The 19,428-nt window shown below is 39.0% G+C and overlaps 1 protein-coding gene across 1 annotated transcript; it reads left to right on the top strand.

The window, feature by feature from the left end:
• Positions 1–5,741: 5,741 nt before the first annotated feature.
• SCRG1 (stimulator of chondrogenesis 1) lies at positions 5,742–16,524 on the top strand. Its single transcript, XM_059697631.1, has 3 exons — positions 5,742–8,049; positions 13,160–13,412; positions 16,182–16,524. The coding sequence occupies exons 2-3, from the start codon at positions 13,174–13,176 to the stop codon at positions 16,234–16,236; spliced, it is 294 nt and encodes a 97-aa protein (XP_059553614.1). The 5' UTR covers positions 5,742–8,049; positions 13,160–13,173; the 3' UTR covers positions 16,237–16,524.
• Positions 16,525–19,428: the final 2,904 nt, after the last annotated feature.

Genomic DNA, 19,428 nt, shown 5'->3' on the forward strand with positions numbered 1-19,428 from the left:
CTCAGGCAGAGGCTAAATTAGCACCTCCTTAGATCCAAGAGCCAGTGTACCCAGTGGTCAGAGGGGGACCATCCAGATTACAACTCCTCAGATCCATAAGGGACACACCCAGGGGGCAGACTCAGTGAGCACCAAAGCCCCACTGAAGCAAGTCTTGCCCCAGAAGGGTGTCTTCAGCACAGAAGTTCTCCCACTGCAGACACAGCTGATTCTCACTGCCAATTGGCCTGGAGGTCAATTCCTCCCAGTGATCCTACAACAATCAAGGCATAACTACAACAAGAGTGTGCACAAAGCCCACAAGGGGGTACACCAAGAGTGTCCACCTCAGGTAACTGGGGAGGCTGAGCCACTGGGCCCTACAGGACACCTAGCACACAAAACCACTCTACCAACACAGGGAAGCATAAAAAATGCGGAGACAAAGAAACAGGTCACAAATGACAGAAATGGAGGAAAGCAAACGACTGGATATAGAGTTCAAGGCCACGTTTATAAGGTTTTTCAAGAATTTTATGGAAACCGCCAATAAATTTAGTGAGACCCTGGAGGATATGAAAAAAGACCAACTAGAAATTAAGCATACACTTACTGAAATAAAGAATAATATACAGAGATCCAACAGCAGACAAGAGGATCCCAAGAATCAAGTCAAAGATTTGAAATACAAAGAAACAAAAGATACCCAACCGAAAAAGAAAAAAGATTCCAAAAATATGAAGATAGTGTAAGGTGCCTCTGGGACAACTTCAAGCGTACCAACATCAGAATTATAGGGGTACCAGAAGAAGAGAGAGGGCAAGATATTGAAAACCTATTTGAAGAAATAATGACAGAAAACTTCTCCTACCTGGTCAAAGAAAAAGACTTACAAGTCGAGGAAGCACAGAGAACCCCAAACAAAAGGAACCCAAAGAGGACCACACCAAGACACATCATAATTAAAATGCCAAGAGCAAAAGACAAAGAGAGAATCTTAAAAGCAGCAAGAGAAAGACAGTCAGTTACCTACAAGGGAATACCCATACGACTGTCAGCTGATTTCTCAACAGAAACCATGCAGGCCAGAAGAGAGTGGCAAGAAATATTCAAAGTGATGAATGCCAAGAACCTACAACCAAGATTACTTTATCCAGCAAAGCTATCATTCAGAATAGAAGGTCAGATAAAGAGCTTCACAGATAAGAAAAAGCTAAAGGAGTTCATCACCACCAAACCAGCATTATATGAAATGCTGAAAGGTATTCTTTAAGAAGAGGAAGAAGAAAAAGGAACTCTTACCATTTGCCACAGCATGGATGGAACTGGAGAGCGGATAAATACCACATGATCTCACTCATTTGTGGAATATAATGAACAACATAAATTGATGAACAAGGACTGAGCCAGAGACAGAGAGGCATTGATTGGACTGTCGGGCCTTGGAGGGAAGGTAGGGAAGGGTGGGGGTAAGGAGGAAAGATCAACCAAAGGACTTATATGCAAGCATATAGGCCTAACCAATGGACACAGACAACGGGAGGGTGAGGGCATGAGCGGGGGTGGGGGGTGGGGGGCGGGTAGAGGGTAACATGGGGATAAGGACACATATGTAATATCTTAATCAATAAAAAATATATTTTAAAAAAATAGTATGTAGATGTCTGCTCTCAAGGAGTAGACCATAACCCTTCCTCCACCCCTTAGGTGTGAGCGGGGCACAAAGACTTCTTTTCACAAAGTGCAGTCAGAAAGGGAAAGAAGAAGAGCCACTTTCTAGTGGAGAAACCTGCCAAACACTGCCTCAGCCAGGTGAGCAAGGTTCCCATTGTCATTGGTAAGTTATGTTCACTGTGTGCCCCCTTGATATGCTATGATGAAAATAGCACTTTAACTATGGGGTATTTCCCCCAAAAAACACATAATCCAAGTTTAATAATAAGATAAATATTAGACAAATTTCAAGTGATGGACCATCTATAAAACACCTAACTAGCACTCTTTAAAACTTGTTAAGCTCATCAAAATCAAAGAAAGAGTAAGAAGAAACTGTCATAGCCTATAGAAGCCTAAGAAGACATAACAAGTAAATGTAAGGTGGTGTCCTGGAGGGAATCCTTGAACAGAAAGAAAAGGACACTCATTTCATTTTTTAAAAAATATATATATTTTTATTGATTTCAGAGAGGAAGGGAGAGGGAGAGAGAGATAGAAACATCAATGATGAGAGAGAATCATTGATCGGCTGCCTCCTGCAAGCCCACTACTGGGGATCAAGCCTGCAACCCGGGCATATGCCCTTGACTGGAATCGAACCCAGGACCCTTCAGTCTGCAGGCCGGGGCTCTATCCACTGAGCCAAACCAGCTAGGTGACATTCATATCTTTTTTTAAAATATATATATATATTTTTTATTGATTTCAGGGAAGAAGGAAGAGGGAAAAAGAGAAACATCAATGATGAGAGAGAATCACTGATCAGCTGCCTCCTGCTTGCCCCCCACTGGGGAATGAGCCCGAAACCTGGGCATATGCCCTTGACCGGAATTGAACTGTGACCTCCTAGTTCATAGGTCAATGCTCAACCACTGAGCCACGCTGGCCAGGTGAGGACAACTCAATTCTTTTTTAAAAAATATATTTTATTGATTTTTTACAGAGAGGAAGGGAGAGGGATAGAGAGTTAGAAACATCAATGAGAGAGAAACATCGACCAGCTGCCTCCTGCACACACCCCACTGGGGATGTGCCCACAACCAAGGTACATGCCCATGGACAGAATTGAACCTGGGACCCTTCAGTCCACAGGCCGATGCTCTATCCATTGAGCCAAACCAGCTAGGGTGACAACTCAATTCTTAATAAAAACTAAGAAAATTAATAAATCATGGACTTTAGTTAATAATATATCAATATTGATTCATTAATTATAACAAATGTACCACATTAATGTAAGATACTAATAAAAATCAACTGGTTATACTGTTAGCAATTTTTCCCCAAAATTCTAAAACTATTCTAAAATTTTAAACTCTATTTAAAAATGATATTGAGAATCATACACTCTTAGAAAGTGGAAAATGGAAGGGACTATAAAAATCATCAATTAAGCGCTTTACTAACAAGAGAGAAGACTGAGGATTTATAGAAGGATTTATTAGCCTGCACTTCAGAGATGGCCTAGAGAAAACAGTGGTGTCTACTTGCTGAACTACATCCTTAGTGACACTACACATCAATCATAGTACAGAGCAGACCCTCAACAAGTAACTACTGAAAGGCGAATAATTCCCCCAAACCTAATCTCTATGCAAGTATTTCATCCATTGCTCACTTATTTATTGACTCATTCATTCATTTAATAAGTATTTACTGAATGTCTGGCACTACGATTTTACTTCTAGAATAATAATCACTTAGAAATTCTACTCAAATGACTGACATTTTGGCAATTTTCCACATCTGACTTTGTAGAAAACTCCCTTTAGCTGATTCAAGTTTATGTGTCCAAGGAAGACTTTGAAAAATTACCTCATAAAACAATGTTGTTTGCATTAAATAAGCCAACACTTCTAAAGTGTTTAGCACACTTGGCAATGACATTATTATTAGTTGTATCAATACTGTTATTGTTATCATTACCAACCCACCAGATGCTTGTACCTGTGAAAAAACTTTGGGAAGCTTAGGACCAAAACTCGGGATCTGCAAACGATCACACGCTGGCACACTTAATAGCTCTTTTGATCTTTCTGGGTTTGATAAGTTGGTCCTTTCCAACAAACCACAAAATTATTGTTGGGATCTGGGCTATGATTCCATTTACTGTTAGTCCAATGTCCTTTTAAATTTCCAGGAAACTAATGGGGTTATATTCAAGTTTCTTTCCTTCTTAATGCATTCCACTCCTGAGGTTCATTTTACTGGCTTTATTTCTATTGTATTTAAAGATCATATTCTTCAGGGTGCTCACAACCTCTATGAAGAAATGCTGTGAAAAAGCCCAGCACTCCCAGTGGACATCACACTCTCTATGCTCAGGTAAAAACGGTCTTGTGTTTACTGTTCTGACTAACAGTTTCTGAGCAAGGAGACTCCCCCTCTAATCATCATTGTAGCCACGGCTGCCGGTCTGAAACCCAGCAGTTCCCAAGTACATCGGACCTTCAAAATTGCGTTCCACTATGAATGCCTCTGGAAGATAGTTCTCATCCAGTAGTTGTCATGACATCAGCTCAACATCTGACACAACAGCTCCTGGGGGATTCGGCTCTTTCCCCAAGGGCCTCACTTGAGACTCCTCAATGGAGTCGTTTTCCTTAAGTTTCACTTCGGCGGCAGAAAGCTAAGTTTGGGTAGCAGAGATTATCTCGTTCCACCCAGTTGCAAAACGCATTCTCAGCACAAATGTTCCAAGTTCAGAGAAAATCTTAAGGAAAACTTTAAATAGTTTTAATAAAAAAGAATACTCTTTTACTGAGTTCAAAAATAATTAAGTGAATAAAACAGGTTAATTGTTTCTTTTTAACTTACTTTAAAGGAATTTTAAAAGGTAATTTCGTGGGTAGCTCATTATTATTCCAACAAACATGCTGTGAATTAAGTTTCCACTAGCCTTATTATTAGAAACTCCTTTTGTCAAGGATACTCCCATAAAACGGGTCCTACCTCTCTCCTGGGAAGAACCCTGACGGTTGAAACCTGCTGCTGCTTCTCCGGGCACTGCCACTCTCGGCGACTCCTGCAGGATTGAAGCCTGGGGGAAATGAGAGAAAGGGGTCAATTACGGAACACAGGAGCCGCAGATTCTAAATCAGGTCATAGGCATGAGCTCCCAGGTGGAAATCAGGGGAAGAATTTATGTGTTCCCATTTTTTTCCCCCACAAGCTTAAGGTGTGGGATGTCTACAATTATTTAGATGCAAACTACCTTTTCAGACTTCATCTGATTAGGAGGATTTTAATGTTGTTATTGTTTGTTTGCTTTTTAGGAAATGCTAATCAGCTCGTTTTTCGAATGTAATACCAGCACTTCTATTTCTTTAATACCAGTACTTAACATAATTGCTTAAGTTCTAGATCAAATTGCTTAAGCTCTGTCACCAATTTGTGGGGATTTCCCATTTGTAACAAACCTGATTAGACTTGATATGATAAAATATACTTATATAAATAAAACATGCACACATAGAGAGAGAGACTGTCGTATAAAAATATGGCAGGACATGTTTTCTAGAAATCTGGACAGGATGTCTGGAGGGCCTTACCTATCTCATATAAAAGGTTTACTTTGGGAGGCTATCTCAGAGAGACAGATGGTCTCCAGAGCAACATAAATCAGGGTTCAACAAAAGTTCTGAGTAATAGGCAATCAGGAGAGAAAACAAAAGAAAAATGCTGAAGTTTCTATACATACAAGAAAACAAACAGTGGTTGCAAATTGGAGCCCTAAGTTGAAAGTCACAAGGGCAGCCTCTGCAATCGCAGGTGTTGGTTTGCAATCAATTGCTTCTCACATGGGCAGCTGCATGTAATAGACATCAGGATGAATAGCAGCAGGCACTTAAAACATTTTTTTAAATATGTTTTCATTGATTTTTATTTTGTTAACCATTAGAAAAATTTTTTTCTTTATTGATTAAGGTATTACATATGTGACCTTATTCCTTATTGCCCCCCCACCCACCCACCCACTCATGTCCTTACCCCCCTGGTGTCTGTGTCCATTGGTTAGGCTTATATGCATGCATACAAGTCCTTTGGTTGATTAGAGAGAAAGAAGGGAGAGGGGAGAGAGAGATAAAACACTGAAGGGAGAGAAATATCTACTGGGGATTGAGCCAGCAACCCAGGCATGTGCCCTGACAGGAATTGAACCTATGACCTCTTGGTGTATGGGATTATGCTCAACCAACTGAGCCACACCAGCCGAGCAGCAGCAGGCATTTGAAAATTTAATAATGTTGCCCTAGCTGGTTTGGCTCAGTGGGTAGAGCGTCGGCCTGCAGACTGAAGGGTCCCGGGTTCAATTCTGGTCAAGGACACACGCCTGGGTTGCAGGCTCAATCCCCAGTAGGGGAAGTGCAGAAGGCAGCTGATCAATGATTCTCTCTCATCATTGATGTTTCTATCTCTGTCTCCCTCTCCCTTCCTCTCTGAAATAAATAAAAATATATTATAAAAAATTTAATAATGTTCAACAATTCTCCCTTGAAATGATGGGAAGCCCAATTAGCAATAAGTAAATGTTTGACAGGCAACAGGGACTAGGAAACCAAGATCCAAATGTGCTTTTTAGGGGCAATTTTTTTCTAAGTGACTAGGAGCATGATCCAGAGGCAGTAGGTAGTTACTAAAGAGGTCTAGGGTACCACACGAAGCAGGCATGCAAGAAACACAATGCCAGGTATATTATTGTATGGATTTGAATACTGCTGAATATAAAAATGAACCCAGCCCTGGTTGGTAGCTCAGTGGTTAGTGTGTCGGCCCTCAGACCTAAGGGTGTTAATTGCATAACTCGATTAGTTATTTAGTTGACATTTAGTTGGCCAGTTAATTCTAACATTCTAGCCCATGCTTTCTTTCTGTGCTCCATGCACATTTAACAAACTGCCTACTAAACATTCCCAGTTCCATCCAGGGCTCTATAAATCCAACATTCATTCACTAACTCGTTTCTCTCTCCCACACCTGCTCCACCCCAAACTGCTCTTTTTGCATTTTTTTCCTCAAAGATGAAGAACAGCATTGTTCATCCAAGGGTCCAAACTTCTGAAATTTAATAAAGTCTCCTATCCTTCTCTCAGCTACCTTTGCCCTAAACATAAAAACCTATTTGGTCACCAGATCTTTTCAGTGGTGCTTCCTATCTTCTCTCCTGTGTTACGGCGGGAGCTCCTCTTCTCCCGTTTCTAGTCTCTTTCCTCCCACACCGTAATTCTTTCATTCTGCAGTCAGGGGTTTGACCTTTTAAATATGTTTCATCATCTTTCCATTTACCTTTGGGATAAAATCCAAAACTTTTAGCACAGTGTATGAGGTACTTCATCAACTTGTCTCTCTCTATCCCTCTAATCTTATCTCCCCTCGTCGCTAGTTCCAGGACACAAAACTACCTGTGATCCCCAAACTTGTTACCCAATCCTTCACCTTCATGCTTTTGTTAACACAACCTAGAATGACCTTTTCTCCATTTTCTGTCTAGATAATCCCTGTTCTATTATAATATTTCCAACTCCAGCAACACTATTCCAAATTGAATTTTTAAAAAACCCAGCAACTGAAGGATAGTTAACAGATGCTACCATTCCAGTACTCTTTGCTCAACACAGAGTGAAATTCCTTTTGTGCCTTTCTTTCTGAGACACAGAATAGATTTCTCTGTTAGTCAGTGTACTTTTTGCTTCCCATTGGCTGGTAATGAGATTTGGAATATACTTTCAACCAAAATGTTAGAACAAGGGATCTAGATGGTGAAGAAAACTTGGTGACAAAACACAAAGAAACCAGGAGAGAGGAAGAGGCGCTCAGCTGTTTTCCTAAATCCTATTAGCCATTTCTCCATCTCCTTCTCCCCTTCCTCCCCTCTCTCCCTAGCTCTCTGTCCCTGTCTCCCTGTCTCAGTGTCTCTCTGTCTGCATCTCACACACACGTATGTGCCTGTGTACACACACTTTTCTTCAGGTAAAAAAAAAAAAATCCCTCTCTGTGTTCTTTATAAATCCCTCGGGTTTAATATTTTATTGCTCCAAGTCTGCCTCCCTGAGGTTCTTGTATAGACTCGTTATTTCCCTCTGTAAAGGAGCTGTTTAGTTCATCTTCGCCTGGTGTGTAAGAACCCAAGGGAGGCCGTTCTTGCAGCCCAGTCCTCCACTCCCCTCCCCGAGAGTCTTGGCTGGAGCCGCGAGTCTGTCAATCCCGGGCGGGAGACAAGGCAGACAAAGGTTCATTTGTGAAGCACCTCCTTCCAGCACCTCCTCTCCTCTCCTTCTGCCCAAACTCACCCAGCGAGTTGGAGCATTTTAAAAGAGTCCTCTGACAAGAAGACCAAAAGGAAAGAAGAAAAGGGTACGTAACTTTTTTTTGCCTAAAAACCATTTTATGTCATTTATTCTACTCCACACTACTGCTATAGACTAGAGCAGAGATGTATTTATGCGAAGAGAAAGGTAGACAGGCAGAAAGAGACCCTCGAAAGAGATGATGTATGTACTTTGAAAAATAAATGCTTCTTAGTATAAAGGGAAAACAAATCAGGTTAAGAGAATAGATACTGGGAAAGTCACTTCATCATGAGGATTGAAAGAGGCAGCTTCCTCTCTGTTATTTCTTATGAACATACATGTCCACTCTGAATTTGGTCCACACGACAGGACCTTAGTCCACGTCTCAGAACCATGTGAGGATGATGAAGGATATACTTTTTAAAATGCAGTAACTATATCTGTATATTTTACCTACCCAGTATGAACTGCAAGGTCTAAGAAAACAAATGTCTCTTGCTTTTTAAAAATCCCGATTCCTGAAAAGAGACTGGTACACATGTGTGAACAAAGAGGGAATTCATTGCATTCATCCTTGGTGTCTCCATCATGAAACACAACAAGGTGTCTGTACTGCTCAGATAAAGGGAACCCTTCTTCCCTTTGGGGGCTTGTAAAAATTTCCCTTTAACATTCCTTAACTTAGGTATACAGTCTTTGAAAAGCTCTTCCAAATGCTGGTCCTTTTCTCCATGCTGATGATCTACTGTGGCCAGGAGAGCATTAGAATGATGCAAGACTGAATAGTAATATCGTCTTCCAGCGTTCTCTCAGCATCCTGATGGCAGGTCACCTTCAGGGAGGATATGGACTTTGTCCACTGATGAATGTCTTTTGGGTATTCGGGCTGATCATGTCTGTTTTAATGATGTTGAAAAGGCTTCTCCACTTTCTAATACCACTTTGATTCCTTCAACATACCCTTGGAGAAGTTTCACTCGAGGACTCAGTCATTCTAACACAAACCTCTTGTATCACAGTTAATAAGAAAGAGAACGAATGTTTCAAATAACAGTGATTTTCATCCTCCAAGAAAGATGATGGAAAACATGACAGACTGGACAGCAATTTTAATCTCTTCCAGCTATAATTTTAAATGTCAGGTTCTGGGCTGTACTTTTCATTTGCTTTAGCAGCTTTTGCTTCTCTTTTGCTGTGTTTTGAAAGAAATCTGAAAATGGACTGCCCTTTCTGTCTAATTCATCAACTCTGTCGCATTCCACTTTTTAAAATAGCAGTTCCCAGAACTGACATCAGCTGCCTATATGAGCATTGCACCATAAATGTCTCAACACTTAAACTACATAGCCCTGTTAGTTTTGGCCATTACATGGGATAATTTTTCTTTCTAAGTCTCCATTTAACTCCAACCATTCAAAAAGCTTGCTAGTGCCAAATATCCTTTACACGATCAAGATTTGCCATTCCCTACCTATATGGTGGTGGCAATGATTTATTGCTTAGTTGAAAACATTTTGCCTTTAATTCTGTATGCTCTGCATTGATATCTTTTAAATATTATGCCATTAGCCCTGGCCAGTGTTTCTCAGTGTTTAGAGTGTCAGCCAGTGCACTGAAGGGTTGTGGGTTGGATTCCTGATCAAGAGCACGTAGCTGGATTGCAGGTTCAATCTCTGGTCCCATGCAGGAGGCAACTAATTCTCTCTCTCTCTCTCTCTTTCTCTCTCTCCCTCCCTCCCTCCCTCCCTCCCTCCCTCATCCCCTTCCACTGTCTCAAAAAACACACACAAAAACAACAAAAAACTAATGGAAAAATATCCTCAGGTGAGGATTAACTATATATATCTCAAGTGGAACAATGGCAATATATAAGACATATATATTCCCATTAATATCATGCCAATCTATTAAATATTGGGATATGAATGGTATCACACATAAGAAACAATATTAATTACATAAAATTGAGTCAAAAATCCAATAGAAACTAATTGAGGGTCTCTTGCTTATTCCTTCAGATATTCAGCTTTTAGCTTTGTTTTCTTTTATAATTTGGATGTACTCCAGTAGGAATTTTATGTGCATGTACTTCAACTGAAAGAGAAAAAAAAAATAGAGCAGTTTGCTTCAAACTTGCCAAAGTCATTTCATCTTGTTGGAACTTGAAAATATATGGTCTTGATGGATTGCCAAGGACTAAGGTTGGTGTCTTCTAATGAAAAAACCAACCAATGTATCTCAGGAACATTCAGACATTGTTCCACTGACTAAATAAGAGTTAAAGCTATTTATTGGCACTTAAGTAAAAGAAGATGAGAAGATGTCAGTTCAAACATGTAATTTCTAAAGTGTTAAAAAAAAAAACTACCAATAAGTGTTTGCCAGATGTGGAACTTTCCATCTTAGTATGTGACTGAGACTGTGACAGAAACACTATTTTATGCTCTGGCATGAACACAGTCAGAAGAGGTGTGTGGTATGGCAGCATACAGACTTACTTTTCCTGCAATTTATTTTTCACTCCAGTGAATGCTTTTTGAATACTTACTGTGAGCCCAGTGTTGAAGGAGGCGCTCTGAGAGAAGAGACCAAAAAAAAAAAAAGTTACAGTCCTTGCCTTTATGATGCTGGCATCTTCTCTTCCAGTCCTCTGAGTGTTAGCTCACCCTTAGTCAGTTATTTGCCTCTTCTCTTCTGAATCTATACTCATTACCCTGCCAGTCCCATAGCTATAAATGCTATCAATAAATATCCTGATGACTCTCAAATTTGTATTTCCAGCCCTGACCTTCAGACTCATATTCAGCTGCCTACTCAACATCTTTACTTGGATGTGTAGTAGACATCTCAAACTTAACTTGCCCCAAAATTTACTCTTGCATTCCCCCCAAACTGACTCCATTCAATTCTTTCTCAGCTCAATAAATGTCAGTACCATTCGGGTAAAAAATGTAAGCGTTAATCTTGATTCTTTCCCTCTTATGTCATATCTTCCATCTACTTTTGCCTCTTTTCTTCTACTTCCAATTTTGTCCCACCATAACACACCTTCAAAGAGCTAAAAGAAACTTTAAAAACAAAGGCATAAATAAGATCATATTACTATTCAATAAAAATCTTCCAATAGTTTCTCAATCTATACATATATAAGCCTAATATGCTAAGTGTCTGGCCATTTGACCATTTAACCAGTCACTATGATGCACACTGACCACCAGGGAGCAGACACTTTGACTGGTAGGTTAGCTTGCTGCTGGGGTCCAGCTGATCAGGACTGGGCGAGATGGGTCGGATATGCCCTGGAGCCCTCCACAATCCCTCCCCGGCCCCCATCGTGCACCGGTGGGGTCCCTCAGCCTGGCCTGCACCCTCTCACAATTCGGGATCCCTTGGGGGTTGTCGGAGAGCCAGTTTCGGCCTGATCCCCACAGTCCTGTATAATCAATAAAATCTAAAGATCTTATCATGTCCTATAAGGCCCTTTATGATCTTTCCAAATCTTCCTTCCTGGTTCTAGGTAAATCCATAAAATGACCAATTCAGTAAGTGGTCAAATGGCTTTCTGTGAATTTCCCACTCCCATACTCTATATGGTTCACTGGCTTATGAAAAATGCTGACGATGACAAGGCATTATTTAGTCAAATTCACAGTTCTTGTAGTACAGATTATATACATATAGAGCTATGGAAATAGAGAGCAAGGGAACTGTTAGAATGATATGGGCTGTATCAGAAAGGTTTCTTAGGAAAGATGAGTTTGAGGTTTGTCCTTAATGGATGGTTTGATCAGAAATTAATGTAAAGGGAAGAAGTTAGAGGGGGCAACAAGGCAAAGACACATATGTAGGATTAAAGAGGTGTCAGGTCCCACTGCCTACTAACTGCAATAATGAATGATTTGTGTGGAGGAGAAGTGAAAGGAAGACCAGAGGATTAGTCCTAAGAAGTTCACAGTCTTTTAGATAACATGAAACTTCTATAGGCTCTTGCTCAAGATTAAAAATACACTTTCAGCCCTAGCCAGTTTGGCTCAGTGGATAGAACATTAGGCCATGGACGGAAGGATCCCGGGTTTGATTCTGGTCAAGGGCATATACCTTGGTTGCAGGCTCAATCCCCGGTAGGGTTGGGGTGCGTGCTGGAGGCAACCAATTGATGTGTTTCTCTCACATTGATGTTTCTCTGTGTCTCTCCACCTCCTTTCCACTCTCTCTAAAAATCAATGGGAAAATATCCTCAGGTAAGGATTAACAACAACAAAAAAGTGTGTTTTCCGAGAAGCACTAGAAAAATGGACCAAGCATTGTATTAGCCATTGGGTATGTAGTGATAAAAAATCGACTGCCATAGTAAAGCTTTCCATCCTAAAAATTTGTCAGTTTTATCACATTAAGAAGCAATTTTTCTGCCTGGTCAGTGTGGCTCAATGGTTGAGTCAACCTATGAACCAGGAGGTCACAGCTCCATTCCTGGTCAGGACACATATCCGGGTTGCAGACTCGATCCCCAGTCAGGGGCGTGCAGGAGCCAATCAATGATTCTTTCTGATCATTGATGTTTATATCTCTCTCTTTCCCTCTCCTTTCCTCTCTGAAATTAATAGAAATATTTTAAAAGCAATTTTTCTCTACTGAATATAAAAAAATTACTTGGAGTACTTAAAATGCTAATTTTGGGTCTTACCACCACCTCTTCCCCTCATCCAGCATTTCTTAATCAGTATTTCTTTGTGGAACTGAAGCATTTAATTCTTAACAAATATTCTAAGTGATTTTTTTAAAAAATATATTTTATTGATTTTTCACAGAGAGGAAGGGAGAGAGATAGAGAGAGTTAGAAACATCAATGAGAGAGAAACATCTATCAGCTGCCTCCTGCACATCCCCCACCAGGGATGTGCCCGCAACCCAGGTACATGCCCTTGACCGGAATCGAACCCGGGACCTCTCAGTCCGCAGGCTGACGCTCTAGCCACTGAGCCAAACCGGTTTTGGCTCTAAGTGATTTTTATTGTAGATGGTTTTAAACTACACTTTGAGAGCCACAGAGAGTAGAAAAGATCAACTCTTTCTACCCAAGAGTGTATGAGAATGCTAAGAAGTTTACGTTCAGACAAATTCCATCTTTAAAAACAAACTAACACTAACAAATTCTGGTTTTTATTCTATCTCAGGGCCAAAAGCCAAAATGAAATTTATAGTACTTGTCACCATTGGGCTGACTTTGCTGCTAGGAGTCCAAACCATGCCTGCAAATCGCCTCTCTTGCTACAGAAAGATACTAAAAGATCGAAACTGTCACAGCCTTCCAGAAGGAGTAGCTGACCTGACAAAGATTGATGTCAACGTCCAGGATCATTTCTGGGATGGAAAGGGATGTGAGATGATCTGTTACTGCAACTTCAGCGAATTGCTCTGCTGCCCAAAGTAAGGAAATGTAATCACAAAATATATTCTATGAAACGTATGGATAACGATTCCTTTTTGAAACCTTTATAATGAATTTGATGAAAATAATAACCCTTTTTAGTAAAATCCTGCTCAAATCTCAGCTATTTGCTAGAATCATCACCATTCTGTATAGAACTAAATGTTTTCATTTAAGAAACAGGACTTGGCAGATTTTAATAGAACTAAATGAAATCCAGAAAATTAATAACACTCCAATCTATTAAAATCTAAATCCCCTATCAGATTTTTATCACAAAAAAATCTACCAGCAGCAGTGGTCAGCTTCAAGGTTGATATTTTAAACCTCTTCAGCTCCTACCCGGCCAGGCTCACTCAGCTCGCTCGCAGGCTCACTGTAGCGTGCTATGGTTAATACTCGTGGGTTGATTGATTACTCTCGGGGTGTGATTAAGTATTTAACCTGAGGAGTCTCTGGGAGCCGCCAGGTGCCCACCCTTGAGGTTTTCACAGAACCACCTGGGCCAGAGCCTCCGCTCCTCCCCAGGGATGAAGCTGGCAGCCTGGGCTCCTCACAGGCCCCCCACGGCCAGGCCCCCCGCCCCTCCGTGCCACCAGGCTGCTGTGGCTTCCATGACCCGGGCACAGCACCGGCCCTGCCTCGCCTGAGCTCAATCCCTGTTGGCTGTGGCGCCCTTGCCCCATTTTGCTTCCATTAAAAAAGTCTGTGTATTTCCAGAAAAACAAAAAAAATGTCAGCAAACAGGATCAAGTAATTAACTGGATCAAAAAGTTTGGTAACGGTCAAAGAAAAAATTTCCAGCTCTGTGTATGAGTTAACCAGAAATAAACTAAATAAAGTTTCCCACTGACTTGGAAAGCAGATGTATTGTAAGTATAATATAATAGGAGATAAGTCAATAAATATTTCCAACTCTTGATTTTAAACCCTTGGTTACTGAGAAATCTTTCAAACACTACGATATTGGCTATTTCATACCTAAATTGGCTTTTTCAAATTACTTTTAGCATGTCATCATATTTTCATTTTTCCAAGAAACCTGTAAGGCAGAAGAGGCAGATGTAACCATCTGATCAAGGAAAAGGTACAGCGAGATAAAATGACCAGCACCATCCTATGTGACTAGTTAATATCAGCACTGGCACTAGAACTCAGGTCTTCTGATTTGGACCGGATATTTTTCATTTTTTTCTACCAAGCCAGTTGGTTCTTAATGTGCGGTTCTCAGAAGAGCAGTTTCAATATCACCTGTGTTCTTGTTAAAAGTGCATATGCAGCCTGGCTGGTGTGGCCCAGTGGTTGCGCATCAACTTATGAACCAGGAGGTCACGGTTTGATTCCCAGTCAGGGCATGACCCCAGGTTGCAGGCTAAATCCCCAGTAGGCAGCCAATCAATGATTTTCTCTCATCATTGATGTTTCTATCCTTTTCTCCCTCTCCCTTCCTATCTGAAATCAATAAAAATGCACTAAAAAAGAAAAGAAAAGAAAGGAACATTCGTTAAAAAAAAAAAAGTGCACAAACATTCTTGGGCCCCAGATCAGACCTACTATATCACGGAACACTGGAGGTGAGGCATAGCAATTATGGCTTAACACGCTTCCTAGGTGATTCTGATGTATGATGAAGTTTCAGAATCACTGTATTCAATGATGATATCAAGGACTTGAGTTAACTGATTCCACAAAATAATTTAATTTTTCCCAGACCATGTAAATGAAATATCATCTACCAGTAATATTACAATACCATCTTTGCTTTTTTTGTAATTGTAAGACTTGAATCCAATTTACAGAAATGTGTTTGTATTTATTTCATGATATAATTTTGTGTTAATGGATAAGAATAGAAGTATAGATATACAAAAGTAATTTCTATCTGATATTGGATTATCCTTTTCCTAGTGGCAACAAGCTTACCTTGCTAAGTATAGTTCCCTTTTCCCACCCTGTAATCACAGTTTAATTTGTCATCCTATTTTTTTCACTTTTTATTGAGATATAATTGACATACAGCACTTTTTAAGTTTAAGGTATATGGCAAATGAGTCAACCAATACATATTAAAAAATGACTACCATAATAATTTAGTTATAGTTAATATCTATTACCTCATATAGTTACCCCCCAAATTTATTTTTCCTTGTAATGAAAACTTTCAGATTTACTCTCTTAACAAATTTCAAATATACTCTACAGCAGTGCTAGCAATAGTAATCATATTGTACATTATATACTAAGTATATTTCTAATAAACCGTAATCATACTACCTTACACTTATATACAATTTTGTATTATTCCATGCATTTTTATACATTAGCTTATATGATCTTCCCAACAAGAGTAGAGTAGCTTAACACTTCTCCTTTCCCTATAATAGCTAGAAATGTATTTATTGACTTTCTTGGAAAATTTGAATGTGTTTTACCTGTAGATTTAAAGTTCATGGTCCATCCCACTCATAGCAGAGGAATGAATGTTTTTGGCATGATTATAAGGTCTTGAAATCACCTAATCTTTCCTTTTTTTTTTGGTAAAGAAATGATAGCATATTATCAATGGAAAATGGAGGGAAAGTAAAAGAATTAATTACCTCCTTGGTCTTTGTTGCTCCTGTGGCAGGTCCTCCCACTCATTCTTTTTCTACTTTATTCACCTAAAACGAATAATCATATCTGAAATCCCGCAAATCACTGTTCATTTTTAACCCAGAAAACTAATATATACCTTAGCTTATAGCTAGATTTAACTTTTTTTTTTCCAGAGATGTCTTCTTTGGACCAAAGATCTCCTTTGTGATTCCTTGCAACAGTCACTGAGAATCTTCAAGTATTCCGGAGAGCACCATCGCTAATTTCCAAGAAACTGCATTTCTACTTTCTATCCATGCAATAAAGCACAGATTTTATAAATTCTCACTTGTCTAAGACAAGTAAACTTGTGTCAAATAAGTAGTAATAAAAATTAATTCAATGTAATGTTTCTCTGTGGACTTTGTTGGCACTGGTTAAAAATATTGGCTAGAAACTTTTCATCTATGAGGTGTTAACTATGTTCAATAAAAGAATTTTGTTCTGCAGATGAACAGACACAATGCTGGCTCAAAGAATGAGATCTTTCCGTTCTTAGTTGACAGTTATTGACCATCTAATATATCTTTATGGAAAGAATCATATGTAAGTTAAGATTCTTAAAAGGGAAACTAGAAGTTTTCTAGTAAGAGGGGGAAGGAAGCCAGTACTTGAGTATATATTATGCAGGCCAACTATTTTAAGTACAATTTCATTTTATTCTCTTAAAAACAGCAACAACAAAAACCTTTAAGGTAAGCATTCTTAAACCTATTTTTCAAATGCTGACTTAACTATAAGATATTTGCTAAAAATCAAGGCAAGAATTTGAACAAGTCCCTAATTCCAAAGCCCATACACTATACACACTCACACACAATAGCTGTATTCTTAAAACTATGATGCATATGCCTAATGTATCAATTTTTCCTGAAAACAGCTCATATTAAAAATCATACATAATGGATGAGAATTAAAAAGTCAAATGAGTTTTAAAAGGAAATAAAACAGATGCCTTCAAAAATATTTTCCAATTGTCAGAGACAGTTTTGGACTACGCCCTCATATCTTAGGAGGTATGCATTGACTAGTGGCCATTAGTGATGATTTCAGAAAGTTCTTCATGCAACAAAAATTGATTAAATGCTTGCTAAGGGTCAGCTATTATTAAGATTTGGGCACATAGTAATGAATAAGATGGATTGCCTCTTGGAAATTGTATAACAAAAGTGTAATAATTATATACAAATTATTTATAAATGTGAAGCCTGCTATAGAGGAGAGGTATAGGATGCTATACAAAGTATTGTTGGGGGGGAAAGTTCAAGAAGCACATTACCTGTAGTAAACTTAGATATTTTGCGAATAAAATTTACATTATGTAATGGAAATAGATCCTTGGAGGTCCCTAATCTGTTTATGAAGACCACTCCCAGGACAGTATCTGGCATCTATTCAATATTCAATAAGTGTTACTGTGCTGGACCAAACAGTTTTGAGGTACTCAGAATTCAGTTCCTCTTAAAATTTGCACAAACATAAGTTAAAACCTGTTTTCAAATAGTATTGCCTCTTACAAAAATGCATGAAGTGGAATTGTTTTTAAAAATCAAATTTCTTATCAGTATAACAGGATTCAGCTTTCTTCCGTCACTGAAGTGACTGGTACTAAAATTGGACTAACTCAATAATGAATGTCTTATGTCCTTTCTGGAACAGTGCATAGAATAGGCAAATAAATAAAATCAGCAGTAAGCCATTTAATTTTCTACTTGGTATGAACTCCGTTTAAGAGAGAAAAAAATATGTGGTAAAGATTCAGTATCTCAGCATGAAGGTATACTAGTATATGTGGCAAGAATGGCTTTTGAGTAAGTGTTCCCTTATTATTGTAATCAAAATCTGATGAGAAAAATAGTATTTGAAAAAAGCTAAATATTTAATAAGTGAAATTTTACAATTATGATTACTCTTCATCATATTCTCTCTTTTCAGGAAAAAACTTTGTAATATGAAATTCAATGGCATTCTTTCAGAAATGGATTATAGAACCACACACTCTTCTTTATACTACTAAATAAATGTAAAAGCATGAATATTCACACATCGTATTCAACTTTTTTCTGATGACGTCAATATGTTTTTAAAGGCCAACATTTCATTCAAGCATATTAATGAATAGATCCTTTATTTTTTTGATAGCTTTCAGCTACAAGAAAAGACAACTATGATTTTATAAAAATTTACTACTGTTCTAAATATTGTCTTACAACTGAATGAGGTAGATACTATCATGGTTCCTGTTCTATGGCCAAAGTTTCAAGGTTTAGAGAGATTAAGTTTAGAGTTATATTATTAGAGCAGTAAAGCCAAGTTTTAAAATATGGCCAGTCTTCGCACACTCTCCCTCCAGGGAGCACACCTATGTTATTCCATTCCTCCTCTCCCCCTTACCAGTATCCCCTAATCTCCAAGGGACCCCATGAAACTTGCAACCAGTGGAGTAATGGACAGCGGTAGCTCATCCCAGGCTAACCCCCTGAACCTGTCTCCAAGGCCCTCTTTTCCCCCCTTTTTTCTGACTTCCCAGTGAGCCAAAGCAGCCCAACCTAGGCTCTCCTGTTGCTTTTTTCTATGCCCTTCCTTGTTTCACTGACCTAAGTATGTTTTTGCTGTGGTCAATAAATTCTTGCTTGCTTTTCTAAAAAATAAAATAATAAAATATGGTCAGTCTTCCTCTAGCATCTAGAGTCTTAACCACTCCATCATGTAATAGCATCGTCTAATCTATTTTCTTTCTAGGAAAGCAAACCTTTGCTTGTATGGGACACATGATTTTACATTTCAGATAACTCATATATGCTAAATACTTACTGAATAATAATTTCTGAATTTTTATTTGCTTTTCTATATCCTATTCTTACTGTGAATCCCATGGTGCTAAGCACAAAGTTACAATAATACTTACTAATAGCTCATGTCTTCTTGATAACATTTCTCTTTTCCTCATCATAATCCACAGGGATTCCTTAAATATTTTTGTTTGTTAGGATTAGGTACTAATCCTAAAGGACTATTAGTTGGGGAAGCATGAGACTTGGTTGGAAAGTTTGTAAGGAGGACATTCTGAGAAAAGGAATGTCCTTCTTACAAACAGGGTGGGTGGAAGGCTGTCCACCCTGTTTATCAGAATTCTGACTTAGGGGAGTGCCAAAGGTGGTGCCCCTAATTATTCCTTGACAGTTCCAAACAAGTCTGTGCATGAGCAGACCCCCGGGTGTTTACTGGAATCCTTATGTTTAATCTTTGGGTGTCCTTGCTTAAAAGACACAACAAACATATGTGTCTTCCCAATATTACTTACCCTACTGATTGTATCTAAAAGATAAACTTGATCTCAAACTGCTGCTACAACAAAAGCCTAGCAAGGCAGGCAATCAA

The sequence above is a fragment of the Myotis daubentonii genome, chromosome 5 (genome assembly GCF_963259705.1).
Source record: "Myotis daubentonii chromosome 5, mMyoDau2.1, whole genome shotgun sequence".
NCBI lineage: Eukaryota > Metazoa > Chordata > Mammalia > Chiroptera > Vespertilionidae > Myotis > Myotis daubentonii.